Here is a 15837-nt window from a genome sequence, read left to right as displayed (position 1 = left end):
TTCCCACATAATAGGCATGTACTTTCTGCAAAGCAGACATGTTTGTTTTTTATTTAATTTCTAGCTTACCTTTCCTCCAAAAAGTTCAGGAAATACTTCATAATTTCCCTGGCAATTTTGTACCCACAATAATCCCATGAGATAGGATAGGCTGAGAAAAACCAGTGCAAGAACGAGTGCATTTTTCATGGCATCATAAGCTAGAAGTCAGCAGTATTTTCAGTTGACAAACATCACTGCATGATTTGGAAGGTACCCAAAATATTTTTAAAATAAATCAATAAATATGGCTCAAAATTCATAACACTGCATGTGGGAAAGCAGATCTTGTGAGATTTGACCATCTTGCAAGATTCTGGACCATTTTAAATAAATATACATTTTAAATTTTTTTAAAAAAAAACGGTATCATACAGAGATGGCACATGTGCTGCTGTACCCATGGGCATCAGTGATCCTGGTGCTCAGCCAAGCCTTCTGAGCACACCTACAAACCTAATCTGTGGATTGTTTCTGATTAGGTTATGTCATCTGACAACTGTTTCCAGGTTACATGATCAGGATATAGGAATTGTGGGAAACAGCACAAATGTGTTTTTTGTTTTAACTATGCTACTTGGAATAAACATGCAGCAGCAAAGAGCACTCATGATATGTCCTATGGCTTAGCACTTGCTGAGATAGGGCCACATTTGGGCTTGAAATATCTAGAAGCGGCCATTTCTGAGAAATATACAAAAATCATACTGCGTGTCCTAAAATAGGCTTAACGTAATGTAGGAGAAAACAAGCTCTGCCTGTGTGTGTAATGTAATCCAGTCCACTTCGCATCCTTGCCCCATCTGTTGCAGATTTCAGCCTCCCCAAAAGGCGAAGTGCCACCTAGTTCCCGAAAAGTTAGTGTGAGAACATGGAAAGAGACTGGCCCAAGGCCAGTGAATTCGGCAAATCCTTAGCTTGCTTAAACAAGAGAAGGGGGGGGGGACTGTCAAATCAGATGGGTAAGGTTTGAACTAACCCAGTGCTGCATTTACAGAATACATATAAACTGGTTACTGAATTAACCCATTGTCTGAGTTTGCAAAAAACACTGAACCATAAACTAATCAAAGGGGCTGGATTTATTCAACATACTAAGCAAGCCCACCCCCCAAACAAATCAGGGTTAAAACAAATCAAGCTTACCTTCTACATCAGTGTTTTTCAGACTGGGCAACTTTAAGATCTGTGGACTTCAAGTCCCAGAATTCCCCAGCCAGCATGTTCACACATCTTAAAGTTGCCCAGCTTGAAAAACACTGCTTTACATGAATATAGCTGCTAGGCCTTCCACTGACTTGGTTAAACATGCTTTTGTGAACCCAACCACTGTGTCTCTGCTTAAATACTGCCTCCCCCTGAAGGGAGAGTTAATGTTATTGGCCTACTTCACAGGGTTGTTATACTTATTCCTGGGGTAGTCTAAAAGCTTCTGAGTAGTAAATGACATATATTAATACAGCCAGTCAGAGAACTGACCTTCAGGGGGAGTTTTGCTGTCATGAATGACTGCCTACTTTTTCTTTGCAGTTTCTACGCATATCCTTAACAAACACTTGCCTGTCCAACCTTCTTCTTCCCAACTATTTTATCATTATATTACAAATCTGAATGGGACTGGCGGGGTGGAGAGCCTTTGATGTCTGATTTGGAACACAGAATGCAAATAGAGCAAAGTTATGTCAGGAAAGCCAATAAGTGTCTATTTGATTGTCTGGCATCACTTGCTCTGAAAGCAACATTTTAATTTTCTGAGTGAACAATACAGGGTTGATGCAGTGTTTGAATAGCTACAAGAGTTGGCATGAGATTGCTTACTCGATTTGTTTTAGATTCTGGGAATGGGGGAAGAAAGTCCACTGCACATCACTAAGGCTTCTGGGTACAACATTCTGTCTGTGACAAATGCCTAATTGACTTGTAGGTAGGCTAAGGCTTCCACATCTGGCCTGCAAAACCTTGGATGCCTACTAGATGACAGCCAAGGGATATAGAAAACTTTCTTTGCCACCATCTGGTAGTCCTCCAGATCTGTGCAGCCCAGATATAATAGCCCTAAGATGGGCTAACACTGGACTGAATACTATTTACTTTAGATCAAGAGTCTCCTGCTGTGTGAGCCAATAAATGATCACATTTTATATTGCAATAAATGTTTGCCATAAAAAAATGGCTACCACTTCCGTAAAATGATTGCTATATCGGATGCAGCCTTTCACCAAAAAAAGGGGGGGGCAAGCCCATCTCACAGAAAAGCAGCTGGTGAAACTAAAAGGCAAATAGCTTGTCCAAGAATCCGAAAACAAAAAACAAATCCACAGCTTTGATCCCTCTTTCAGAATCACCCCTCCCAAGTGTGCATTGGCTGTTGGACATAACAGTTACGAAATGTATGTATTTAATAAAATTCGGAACCCATCTCAGACCCAAGACTCCAAGCAATTTCTCTAGACTTGATTTAAACAACAAAAATATACCCATAAACATACCAACCTCAAAAACAAAATATAATGAAACCCTTTAAAGACAACCTGTGCCGCCATTTTATATTTAAAAAAACCCAGGTCTTCGGAGCTTTATAAAATGATCAAGTGTTAACATGCATGACAGTCAAACATTGCCCAAACGATCTGGATTAAAAAACATGCTAAGCCACAACAAAGTAGCCATGGTTAAAATTAACTGAACTTCACATGCTGTGCAAATGTAGTTACTAGGTTTTTAACCAACCTGGTTAAGCATTTTCTATGCTACCTCTCCAATGATACACAAGTTAGAGTCACCTCAGTTGACTCATTCCTCTGTCTATCATGATCAGACACCCAACACCTACAGCAGTCTTTCAATCTCTCTCTCGCTTCCCAGCGCACACTGAATCAGAGAGACCCACTTTCCCTTTCATACTGCTGTCTCTCAAACCCCTCTCCTTGAGCTTATCTGCCTCCTTCACCCAAACCCAGGATCTTCATTTCACCCTCCAGCCTCCTGCATCCAAACCAGCCCAGCATGCTGCATTTGGAAGTCCCGCCTGGGCCTAAGGTACACAGGGCCTGGACGTTTGCCCCCAAACACAGCCCTTCTAACACACACTTGCTGGCTGGGGAATTCTGGAAGTTGAAATCCACACACCTTCAAGTTGCCAAGGTTGAGAAACACTGGGTTAGTTTGAATCATTCCTGGTCATCTCAAGTTTTCAGAATGATGCTACTGCTGATTTAAAGGCACAGCCATCAGGCGGTGTCTCACCAAACCCTTTTCCCTCACCAAATGCTTTTCCTCTCTTGACTAAGTACCTGGGAATGGACATGGAGGTCCATGGGGCTTCTGCAGTTCCCTGATATTTGGCAAAAGAAATTAATACCAGGAAGCTGCAGAAGCTTCCTCCCTCTAGTTCCCACAAACAGCTGGTTTACCCTGTGCAGAAGGCAAGATGGTGCCTTCCAGATGCTGTCCAGATAAGCAATTGTGTCTCCTGTTGAGACTGAAAAGGCAGCCCTTTCGTACCACAAGCCAGGGAGCTGGTGTATGTAGTTTTGTCTTCTACATATTCATTGCCACTTTTTCTTTCGCATTCAATGCTTAACAAGATATAGTGGCTTACATATGCATAACAGGCTAAACTTGGTTCATGTTACTTTTGGTTAGGGTTTCTTTTTCTGATTTAGCATCTGAGAAAAACTCAGCCCAGTTGATTAGTATTTTAGGATTTGTTGTACAATATGAACTCAAAGTGGGATAGTTCAGTAACCAAGTTAAGCACTAAGCTTCTGGATCTTCCTAAAACTATGGGCAGCTTGGAATAACAATATATAATGTGGGAAGGGAGAATAGTTTATGAAGATTGGAAATTTAGTTTATAAACATAGTTTATGAAGATTGGAAATCACTGGAAATAATCCAGTAAAAACAATGACTGTTTGTATTCACACTGCATCCTAAGTCATGGATTAATTGCATGACTGAGTTCAGATAACATTACATCAGAACCAAACCCAGCACGTTATGACTTAGAATAATATGTGAAGTCACCTGGTTGTGCCAGCTGCAGCATCCACAAGCTACATTCATACATTGTAAAGCTAAAGCTTGGTTTAAAAAAGGTTTGCTGAATAAACCATAGTGATCTGATTTAGACAACACACATTGTCTGGGTTCACATATTATGCAAAGCCAAAATCAGATGACTTATATAGTGCGGTGTTGAACCCAGTCTCTATGGATGGTTATTATTCTTACGACCTTCACAACAGCACTCTTGCTTTTTCTAAATATTTATAAACAAAACTGTGCAATACAGGAAAAACAAAGTTACACTGTAGCGATGCATAGGCATTAAAACACTGTGCATTTTTGGGCTTTATGTATCTGAATATTGCTGCTTATCTTTTTTCTGTGTGAAAAAGGTAAGCAGCAATATTTCGGAAGCATAACACCCTAAAATCCCTTCCCCCTTTAACTTATGCCTTGTTATTGGTGTATTTTATTTTAGTGTCTTCTTTTTCTGTACAATGGTTATTTGGTGAAAGTATGATATGTCAGGCTTCTATATTTTGAGAAAGAATGAGTAATCATTGAATAAAATTATACAATGAATTTTTCCTTTCTGTCTTCCCTCCTGCAGCCATGGCACCCTCAAAATATGCATGAGAGGATTCCCTGAATTCATTTTGCAGTGTGGTTGTTTGGGAATGATGTCTTAGTTTTTACCCACGGTTTGATCTCAGTCTCAGTCTCATTTTCTATCTGAATTCTATTTTAGCACTCCTGTTTTTCCAGAACAGAAGAACCCAAAATTTGTAAGTTTCTGCAGGGTTGTCACACTTGGAATTTAGCTCCTGGACTGAATGTTTGCTTAAGGGATTGCCCTCCTGAGATTCAGTTCCTGGCAAGCAATGTCAGAGTATATAAATGTAATAAAATAAATGGACAGCAGTTTCCTTTCCTTGAACGAATGCTTAAGTCCCAAGTTGCCTCAATTCCTTTGTCCCTGGGGCCCTCTGGTGCTCAGAGAGCAGATAGCTGAATAGCCACAGTTGACGGCTCTCAAATCTCAGCTGCAAACATCCAGATGATTGCTAAATTACAGTACTTAAAACTCTTGGTTGTTTTTTTTCATGATTGTCTGGATTGTTCCCACCCAGATATGGTAGCCCTAGTTTAGGGTTTAGACATAACATGAAAAACTATGGTTTATCTAAAACAGAAATGGGACATTTCAATCTCCTTGAAGCCATGGTAGAGAAAGGGAGTGTGGAACCTGCGATTCATGGTCTCCATGTTGCCCACAGCCTAATTTGACATGGGGGACATGGGCTGTGTGTTCAAGCCACTTTGTTTGGGTTTGCATAGCATATAAGGCTAGCCTAAAATGGGTTTGGGTGGTTTGTGGGTCAGCATGTTATTGGAACCCAACCATTGCCTTAACTGCGTAAACAGGGCTGCCACATTAAGCCAAAATTTGATTTATTTGTTCAGCCACAAAGCATTAAGTGAACACAGCAGTTGTATTTTGTTAACCTGCCTTTGAAGTTAAGCTTGTTGTATGAAGCCAGGAAACTAAATACAAACCAGTCAAGAATGTCTTAGAAGTATTCACAAGATGTGCATGTCAAAATCTGAAAGATGGAGACAGACATACAAAAGGGGCAGTGTTTGAATCTCAACACTGCACCCACCATCTTGTAGGAACCTGCTTGTGGATTCTGTTGTTCTTAGCAAACCCAGATTATTCAGTTAATTGAATATACTATGGTTAAGTTAACTATAGGTAAGTATCACAGCCAGAGAGAATCATATAGGATAGCAGAGAGAGAATGAGAGGGGGGAAAAAGAGGGAGAAGAGGGAGTTAAATTGGCACACAGAAAAGCTGCAGATTCTGCCCAGATTCTACTCTGGCTTTACTCAGATCAGTTTTGAACCATCTGCTGATATACATTTGGGAGGGACAACAATTCTATGGTGGAAAAATGTTTCCCATCTTGGTTTATTCAGGAATAACATTATTATTCTGGTTAACCAGTTGGAGACAAGACAAGATCTTAAACCAACATGAAATTATATTTTAAGATCATGGCTTGTTCTTAAGCTGACAGCCATTGTTTTTCAGTTTTAGACCAAATGGAAAACTTTGGTTTAGTAGAACATCCTGCCCCAGGCAAAAAGAAGAATAAGGTGGCCATATGTGTAACTTTTTACCCTGGCCTGGCCCAGCCCCTAGCTTTAAGCAGAACTTTCAAGGGACCGTTTCAAGTTTCAGTAGGGAGCCAAAAGCATTTTAGTAAGAAGCAACATTCATATCCAAGTTCAAAGTCCTGCTGTTGGATATATGCATCTTCCTACCCTCCTGTGTCCCAAACACAGCAATATCACCCTCTTGCTGGGCTCATATAATTTGCTATAATTTGCTTTGTTTGGTTTTGGTTTAGCAAGAGTTTTCATCTATTCGCTACTGCCTAGATAAGTCTGATCTTAAGACCTTGAATGCCAGCCCTATTGGGGCTCTCAGGAGGTAGAATGGCTGGAATTGCTTGCTTATTTTTAAAGAGGCTGGAGCAAACTAAGCCTCAATCTTGTTCCTCTTTCTGTGTTCATCCTACCACTCTTTTCCTCCTCTACATGGCTGTTCATCTCCTTCCCCCACATACCTGCTCTTCTCTGTTGTCTCCTGCTTCTTCCCTATCCCCCTGTTGTCTTCTGATTTTCTTTTCCATCATCTTCAGCCTTTTCCTCTGCCAATGTACTAATTCTAAGGGCTTTCAACCTTTTTCAGACTATGGAGCCTGTTAGATAAAAAACAATATCCCACAGTCCCCAATCATCAAAAAGCAAAGCTCTAGTGCAGGGTTTCTCAACCTTGTCAACTTTAAGATGTGTGGTCTTTAGCTCCCAGAATTCCCCAGCCAGCCATGCTGACTGGGGAATTCTGAGAATTGAAGTCTACACATCTTAAAGCTGACAAGGTTGAGAAACCCTGCTCTAGTGATTAAAAAACAGCTATGTTCAAGTGAACTTTTTTGCCCTGAGCCTCTCATGGAATTCCATCAAGTTCTCACAGATCCCTAGGGTTCTGCAGAGCACAGTTGGAAAAACCCTAAACTGTATTATGGCTTCCTATAAGGTACTAACAATGGCTGGGTTCTGACAACCTGTTGTACCAAAGAATTTTCACTTAGCCCAGCATGTTGAGTGAAGAGTATTTTCCATCCACATGTTTGGACCTGATATGCAAGGGTTCTCTGCATGTGAGGATAATATGCCATAGGGAGGGCCAAATTAACTGATGCAGGAGATTGGGGAATAAGGTAACTTGTGATGTCAACAGGCAAGTACAGAGAGAGAGATGGAGGAAGTGAATTGTTTTCTTTGCACTTATTGAAAGCATTGTTTAAATGACTCTTTGCCCTGCAATTTAAAAAAAGAAGTGCATTCTCCTATAAGGCAGTGATAGCTTCTCTGGAGGCACTTTTCATAAGGAAAATGGCATGGGGAAAGAGCTAAGCTTGTTCTCCCTTAATATTCTAGTACCAGTCTATTACTAACTCAGACATGAAGGAGAATTTGATTCAGAGTGAATTTTGACAAGAACTTACTAAATTAGCTCTTCCCAAATAAATATGCAAGCAAGAACGCACTTCTTCATCAGTAATTGCACTTCTCATTCACTGATTGCACTTCTGAGATTTTTGTGATGCAGTTCATTAAATAAGAGGTATACAGAAAGAAAAACAGTAAGAAAAAGTGTGCACAAAAATATACTTCCTGGTAGAAAAGTGTTTTGTTAAGAAAGGTTGCTTGCAAAAAGAGTATATATTAGGCAAAATTGAAACTAAAGTCTAATAGTGCCTTTATTAGGAAAAAGGTATACTGATTTTATGAGCTGCCTTTTTTAAAAAAAGTTATGTAGATATATATTGAATTTAAGACTAAATAATTCCATAGCTAGCTTGGACCTATTTCCTAAACTATTCTTTGTAAGGATAGAAGTATAACAAATGCAGATGTAAATGATTTTCTTTGGGTGGGCTCATGTATCACCCAAAGTTGCAGCTTTTTATCCATGGTTTATTGACTAAGACATGGTTTGAATAAATGCTAAGCCACAGCAGCTGGACTAACAGCACACCAAGTGTTCTCAAACTGTGAGTTGCAACCTTCCAAGTGGTCATAAATAAATTTCAGGGGAGCACAAATTTGGTGGTGGGGAGTCATATACACAAAGCAGGAAATGCCACCAGAACTTTCTCTTGCTCTACCTGGATGTGCCAACAGCTGGCTAGTCCAAGCAAATTTAGGGTGAGTTCTAACAGAACTATGACTTTGCCTGCTGGATAAGCTGACAGCAAAGCCAGGATTTTCTGTAGATTGGTGTTGCTATGAAGAGCAGATACCAATCCAAACTAAATGTGGAAGGAAAAATGAGAGTGGCTGTCTCAAAAATAAAATCAAACCCAGATTTCTGGCATTATGCCTAACGAAGGAAGTTCATTGTTCTTATTAAAATATATGATTGTAAATGCTATTATTTCCAATGAAAAGGTTTTATTTTATAAAGTTCTAGCATTGTTTTATTTTATCTGTAAATTAACACTTTATTAAAAGTAAATGGTATCTTTCTTGCCCGACCCTAACCCCAATGAAATCAGTTTTACTTATGGAATAACAGCTCCATAAAGTTTGAGAAAGAGCCTCGTGTGGCGCAGGGTGGTAGGCGGCAGTACTGCAACCGAAAACTCTCCCCACGACCGGAGTTCAATCCCAGCGGAAGCTGGATTCTCAGGTAGCCGGTTCAGGTCGACTCAGCCCTCCATCCTTCCGAGGTCGGTAAAATGAGCACCCAGCTTGCTGGGGAAGGTGACGACTGAGGAAGGCAATGGTAAACCACCCCGCTAGAGTCTGCAAAGAAAACGTCACGAAAGCAGTGTCCTCCCAAAGGGTCAGACATGACTCGGTGCTTGCACAGAGGACCCTTCACCTTTCAAAGTTTGAGAATTCTAGCACTAAACCAAAAATAAACCTCATAATGGCACAGTATGTGAACTCATCTTTGTGTAACTCTTTTTCTGCCTATTTATCCATTAATGGGTGACCAGTACCAAGTGACTAGATTAATGGGAGTTAAGAGCCAGATACCTGGAGGGCACCAGGTTGGGGAAAGCTGTTCTAACTAAACAGGATGTTAAATGCTCTTTTCCCTTTATAGTGCATGGTTCTTTTAAATGCACATAGCGTTGTATGTGAGTCTGTCTTCATGTGCTTAAGCTTAATATGGTTGCTGCATGCGGAGAGAGGTGCTTTATGTCTTCTTTGTTTGCTTTTTGTGTTCCCTTATGACATCCATTCCTGTCTTTACTTGGATCTTTCTCTACTATCATACTGTGACAGTTCACAGTAAAATGACAGCTTCTGCCAGAAAGTATCTTCTGCAACATGGCTCTCGTTCAGGGACTGGCAGTGAAAGCTGAAGCATTCTCAAAAATATTATTTCTAAAATGTCTTTTGAGAAATGTATTTATTTATTTATTCATTCATTCATTCAGTTTATATGAATGTGGAAGCCATGGACATATTCTACCATTTCTACAGTGGAATTACAACAACCACACACAATTCCTTAACTTGAGCTAGGTAGTCCCTCAACTTCTTTCCAAGAGATTCTGACATTCCTGTGTGCCTCTTTGTTCCATACCTACCAGTAACAGAACAAATTTGATGCACTATCTAGATCAGTGTTTCTCAATCTCAGCAACTTAAGATATATGGACTTCAACTCCCAGAATTCCCCAGCACTGATCTAGGTGCTATTAACCCACAGTTTACTGTTCTTGCACTCATTTCATGTATCATCACTGTTACTAATACCATCCAAAGCATTTATGGTATTAAACATATCAGTAACAGTATGTAAAGAATAGGAACCTGTGATGCCCTACACTTGCACTGCTGAATCAGGAAGTCTCCCTCCAAATTTACAGCATATCAGCCTATCTAGTTTTGTAAAGAGCATTGGACAGATTTTTATGCAGGGTATAACTGGGCCATGAGATGGACCATATGCTAGAAGATGAATTCATGGCTTCCTTCCAAGAGGGAAAAAAATCCCCAATTTAAAGTGCTAATTGTTATCTGCCTTTGTCCACTTGGCTTCTCGGAGAGTTCTTTTTTCTGTCTATGTTAATGTATCCAATATCTTTGTTCTTTCTTGATGCGTTCTGTTTCCCTTCTCCAGTCATGACCAACTCTGGTGCCTCAGAAAAGCAAGTAATTCTATGAGGTCTCTGCAGTCATGGTCACAGAAGGCATGGTCTGGTGTACATTATCAAACAAGAGACCTGCTCTTGAGGGATACTTTATCTGATAGCAAAGCTGCCTTATTCCAGCTCGGATTTTTTGCCCATCTAGTCCCAGATTTTCTTTTCTAATTGGCAATGCTTCTCCATCATCTCAAGCACGTGTTTGGAAAAGGCAGCCATTGAAATTGGTACCTTTCCCAAACTGCATATTCCCCAACTTTGAGTTATGCTTCCCTCCAACCCCATATCATATCTGTGTGTCTGAAACTGGAAGAGTGACAACGTAGGGCAAACAATGTCCTTTTAGGCTAATTATAAGCTTTTGGGGTAGGTATCAAAAGTAGGGCAGTCATTCCAGGTCTGTTACACTTTCTGGGACATTATGTGCTGCTTGTTTCCAGATTACATGGGCCCTGGGACCAGCTGGAAACTGGGACACAGAGCATGAAAAGTCAGAGAAGGAGATTGGGGTGGAGGTGGGAGAGATGAGAGGGAAAATGATTGGCAGATTACTGAGACAAGGCCTGGAATGGGGGATTTATAACTGGCCCCATTATGGGGAGAGCACAGAGGAGGAAAAGGTTGGGGGACTTGGAACAAAACAGGGGCACAGTCAGAAGGAAAGGAAGAAATTTAAGAAACAAAAGGTGTGGAAGCGTAGGATGTCTTCTTTCCAGGCAGGAAGGTGGGGTATAAATCAAAATTAATAATGAAATCTGAGATGTGCTAGACTGATCAAATGAGAATTTGTATATGTTTGTTCAGAATGATGTTTGTAAGCACTATATGTCTGAACAAGTTCTCCATAAACTGCTTGGAAAATATACTAGAATACATGCAAACAGCTTTTTGTTTTTCCAATATGCTTGTGTGAATCCATTATTGTGAGACCAGGTGGCTGATATTCATACCTTATACAGTGTGAAAAGCTCATTACATGTACACATATGTTGGCAGCTTGCACTACTGAAGTAGCAGTTGCTACCATTCCCTCAGGACTTTTTCAGTGTTCAGCACATCACATTTGTCAGCCTTCCGCAGTCATGTACTCTTTAGTAAGCTGGGTTCGATGGGCCTTGTAGTCTGTTGCACCTGGAAAGCACCAGATTGTGAAAGGCTGATTTGTTTACTTGGCATTATCTGGATTAACAAAGAAGTTAGGTTTACTGATCTCTGGTCTTTCTTCTCTCATTATTGTATAAGTTGTAAAACTGGAAATTCCCATTCCCTAGTACTGAGCAGAGAAAAGTGAGCCACAATCTGGGAAACTCCTTAAGGAGGAAGCCCAGTCTGCCTCCTACACGGAGCAAGATGTGGGTGGGTGGCACAATTAGCATTCGCCCTAGGCCAGCAAAACAGCTTGTATTAACCTTGCTGTGCCTCTGGTTTTTTTTTTTTCCTCAACATAACCCTTAGTGTATTTGTGTTTGTTTTATGTCAGCATAAAGGATGACTTTATACTAGACTTGCCCAGCATCTTATTTGGGTGTGCACGGGTGTTTTGCTCTGGGCCTGTTTGATTTAAATGCCTTATTAGCATTGCAGCCTGTGAAGATGTCACTTGAGTAAGTGTGCATACGGGTATTTTGGAAGAATGCATCTTGTCGTTCTGGGATGTGGAGGCTATCATTGTACTAGGTCCCACTTGTTCATCATGCATCCCTTGCTGCTCTCCTCCATGGAAATATCTTTCTGCTGTATTGTTCTTCTCTTCTCATCCTTGCAGTGCAGCCAGTGATGGTGCCCAGCACCTCTGATGATGCCCCAGAGCCCCGAATCAAGTGCGGAGGAGGAGGAGGAGCACTTCTCCCAGTGCCCCGAGGAGGAGTCGGGCTCGGAGAGCTCCCACGAGGGGCCCAGCCCCCCGGCCAGTCCTGCTAACCCTGCCCACGATTGCTCTATGTCAGTACCTGAGGACGCTCACTTCAGTATGATGGTCTTCCGAATTGGTATTCCTGATTTGCACCAGACGGTAAGCAACCAAAGGGGAAGGAGGGAGGGTAGGGCAAAGCGTGGAGAGTCACCTGTGGACAGGTGAAAGCTGAAATGCTGGGGGGGGGGGTGAGTTTCGAAGGCGCAGTGGAAAACTCTATTTGCTGCATTTTTCCAGCAATTTATGACTTCTTGACCATTTTTGTCTGCCAGCAAGGTCGGGCATGGTTGGTACTTGGATGGGGGACTATTAGGGAAGGGAATACCAAGGCTGTAAGCTAAACTGGGAATTTTTAAAAAAATCAGGAAGCAGACAGTGGCAAACCACTTGAATCAAACCTATTTCAAATGATATTTACTTTTTCTGCTGCTTGAGCCACCTGGAATATTATTACAACCATTCATGATCTTCATGCCATTTGTAGACACTCTTTGGAGTAGAGTATGAAAAGTAACAGGTGTCTGACCCGAGGGTTTTACTATTCACAAGGGAGTGGAAGTGGAAGGAGGACACTATTTTTATTTCAGATTACCCAAACTAACTTTTGCTCCCGTAGATCATGATGTTATGCAATTGTACCTGGTTGTACAGAATTATTTCTTGAATCAGGTACGTCCCTTCTGAATCAGGGCGCCTTGCTTGCTATCTTTCCTCGTCTTTCATACAGACACTGTGTTGCTGCACAGCATGAGTTTATTAAGGGCGGGTAAAATCTGCAGTGGGTTTGGGGGCAGGAATGTGTGTAGCATCAGGTGACCTTGGCTTTAAATCACTGATTCCGCAATACGGCCTGTACTGTAAAGGAAGGGCGGCACAAGGGAACGCGGACAGACAAAAGAAGATTAGACTTCCATCTTTAGTCCGCACACCACCACCAAGTCCACCGTCGTCCTTTGAGAAGTAATTAATGCAGAACTGGGTTCATCCTGAGCTCAGCAATAAAAGGAACATATTACTTTTTTGCTTCATTAGCAATAAAACAAGGACACTGCCCCAACTGCCTATACTTTCATCCAGCAATCCTTTGATATGGAGAGGCAACTGCAGATCTAAGCGAAACATGAGCCCCTTCCCTTCCACTCCCCTTCCAGTTTCTTTACCTAGCTGCCCTCACCATCTCTGAGCATCCAAGAAATGTTTTTGCTTTCATTCTGTGCAAGTGCATGTGCAGAGGTGAGCTGCTATGAAATTCCCCACAGTATTCCATATATGGTAGACACCATATATATTCCATATATGGTAGACACCTTATCCCATCTTGTTCCAGGAGATTGCAAGCTGATAGTGATGTTACTAGCCCCAGAAAGGCTAGCTGGCCTGAGTTTAGGATTAGGGTCACAGTCATGCAGAAGAATTTCTCATAGTAGGAGAGAGCCTGGTCTTGATGAACATGGCTTATTTTTCATGCACATTTCGATAGCTTTTTTATAAAGGATTTAAGAATAAAATTATAATTTTTTAGATTTTTTTTCCAACATGGTGTTGTCTGGATATGTTTGACTTTAATTCCAGAAGTTCTAACCTGCTAGAGCAGTGTTTTGCAACCTTGACAACTTGAAGATGTGTGGACTTCAGCTCCCAGAATTCTCCAGGCAGCATGCTGGCTGGGGAATTCTGGGAACTGAAGTCCACACATCTTCAGGTTGTCAAGGTTGAGAAACACTGTGTTAGAGGGTTAGAATTAGGAGTTGATGTCATGAGCACTGATGGTGAGCAAGAGGGGGCCCCTATCCAGGGGGGAAAACGCATGCGTAGTAGTGAAGAGTCATTCAAAGAGACACAGAACAGATCCACCTTGACTTTTGGGGTTTATCCGTATGGGTTTTCTCACGCTTCTTCAGTTTGTTAGGATTTTCTGTCTAACGTAGCAGTAATAAAACACTAGAGACTTATTCCTCGTCTCAGCGTGGTTCCTGACTGATAGGACAGTTAGGTTGGAGAAGGCTATATAAGAGCCTGTCATGTTCAGTACTGTTGGAAGGAGATTTTTGTAATGAACTGATCACACAACCCTTATAGAACCTTAATCAGTCTTTATTATATTGCAGTCTTTTTTCTCTGTTTGCCCCAGGAAGGAGGAGAGAACTCAGCCCTCTCCTCTTTTAGCCAAACTTACTGACAGCTCTAACCTCTCTGTGTCATCAATCCCAGTGTAAAGGTCCATGTGCAGAGGGGTCTTGAATCTAAACCAAGATTCAATTCCAAAAAGTATATTGTCAGAATTGAGATTATGAGAGAGAGATGAACAGTCTGAGCACATATGGATACCTTACTGTCACCATAGGGTAGACCATTTCCATTTCCATTTGGATTTGAGGGGCTATGCTTGCAAGTACATCCCAAGAATGTGCTGTCTGGACCTCTCTTTTGGAAAATAAAGCACAAGAAACACATCCTTGGACAGCTATCATGGACATGGATCTTGGACAGCTATCAAGACCCTAATTATCTAGCAGATCTCACCACACTAGCTCCTCTTCATGAACATGATTGGGTTTTAAGAGCTGGCTATTTTTATTTCCTGCAATGCCACTTTGAGGTGTTTGGGGAAGTTACCTGGTAGCTATCAACCCCAGCCATTCACAGCTGCTGCTGGCCACCATAGATAGGAGGCCCAAGATAGAACAGGGCTCACCTGATGGATACCCCATGATGGCCATTCCCCCCTGGCAATGGTATCTACCACTAATTTATCAAACATGCCATATCAACTTAATAGCTAAAGGTTGTCACTTTCCTCAGTGTTATAAACTAACATAAAAGTTGGTTTCAGAGAGTGCAGAATCAATCAACCCTTGTACAAATAGAAGATTTGTGGCTTCTGTTCTGTTATTTATTAATAGCTGTGTAAAATAATTTCTGCTCTCTTTCATTTAACCCAATTAATTTCTCTGTTCTTTAACTCTGTATTCTAAACACACTTCACAGTGCATACACACAAGATTCTTGCCTACTCTTGAGTATACAGCAATGTTTGTGTTTGTAAAATACAAACATACCCACCACATTGTTACCAAAAAGAAACACCAAGTTTTTTGGTCGGTATCACTTTGGAGAAGAGAGACCCACAGGTTATATTCTCTCCACCCATCCAGAAAATTTTAATGTCTCTTTAAACCCATGCCCTGCCAATGTTCATTTTAGGTCCCACTTCTATTCATGGGGCAACCATGGAAACCGTTGCTAGAGATCACAAATTGTCGTGACCATGGAAACAAGGATAGAGTTGCCAGCATGTGTCTTGCTGATTGTCCCTTCTTACCTTCCCCTGCTCCCCAGTTCTGACCCTGGATGTCTGAGCAGTGAGAGAAGGAGGTGGAAATTGCTAGGAAAGTTGGAAAGAGAAACCCCAACATCATACTATGTTGCATCAAGAAATCTATGGAAAAGATAAAATGCCATAGGGAGCAAAAGGCAGGAATGTCCGGTCCTGTTTGGTTCAAGTATACATTTTTGCCAAAAATACTATAATTCATAATACATACTAAGTTTTCCCAATCTGGCACCTTCTGGATATAAAAGACCACAAAAAGATCACTCATCCACAGTCAGCTCTTTGCTGAGGGTGATGGGAT

General features: G+C 41.3%; 1 protein-coding gene across 2 annotated transcripts in view; it reads left to right on the top strand.

Annotated features, from left to right (window-relative positions):
- Positions 1-15837, top strand: part of SHANK1 (SH3 and multiple ankyrin repeat domains 1) — an 87373-nt gene that overhangs the window by 10179 nt on the left and 61357 nt on the right. For both annotated transcript variants that reach the window (XR_010067816.1, XM_063300956.1), the window contains exon 2: positions 12056-12301. Coding sequence is in view for 1 of the 2 variants with exons in the window: in XM_063300956.1 (XP_063157026.1) it covers positions 12086-12301 (216 nt within the window). In the remaining variant the exon portion in view is untranslated. The remainder of the gene's footprint in view (positions 1-12055; positions 12302-15837) is intronic.

Source organism: Candoia aspera, chromosome 4 (genome assembly GCF_035149785.1).
Source record: "Candoia aspera isolate rCanAsp1 chromosome 4, rCanAsp1.hap2, whole genome shotgun sequence".
Lineage (NCBI taxonomy): Eukaryota > Metazoa > Chordata > Lepidosauria > Squamata > Boidae > Candoia > Candoia aspera.
This window is presented reverse-complemented; position numbering and strand designations above follow the sequence as displayed.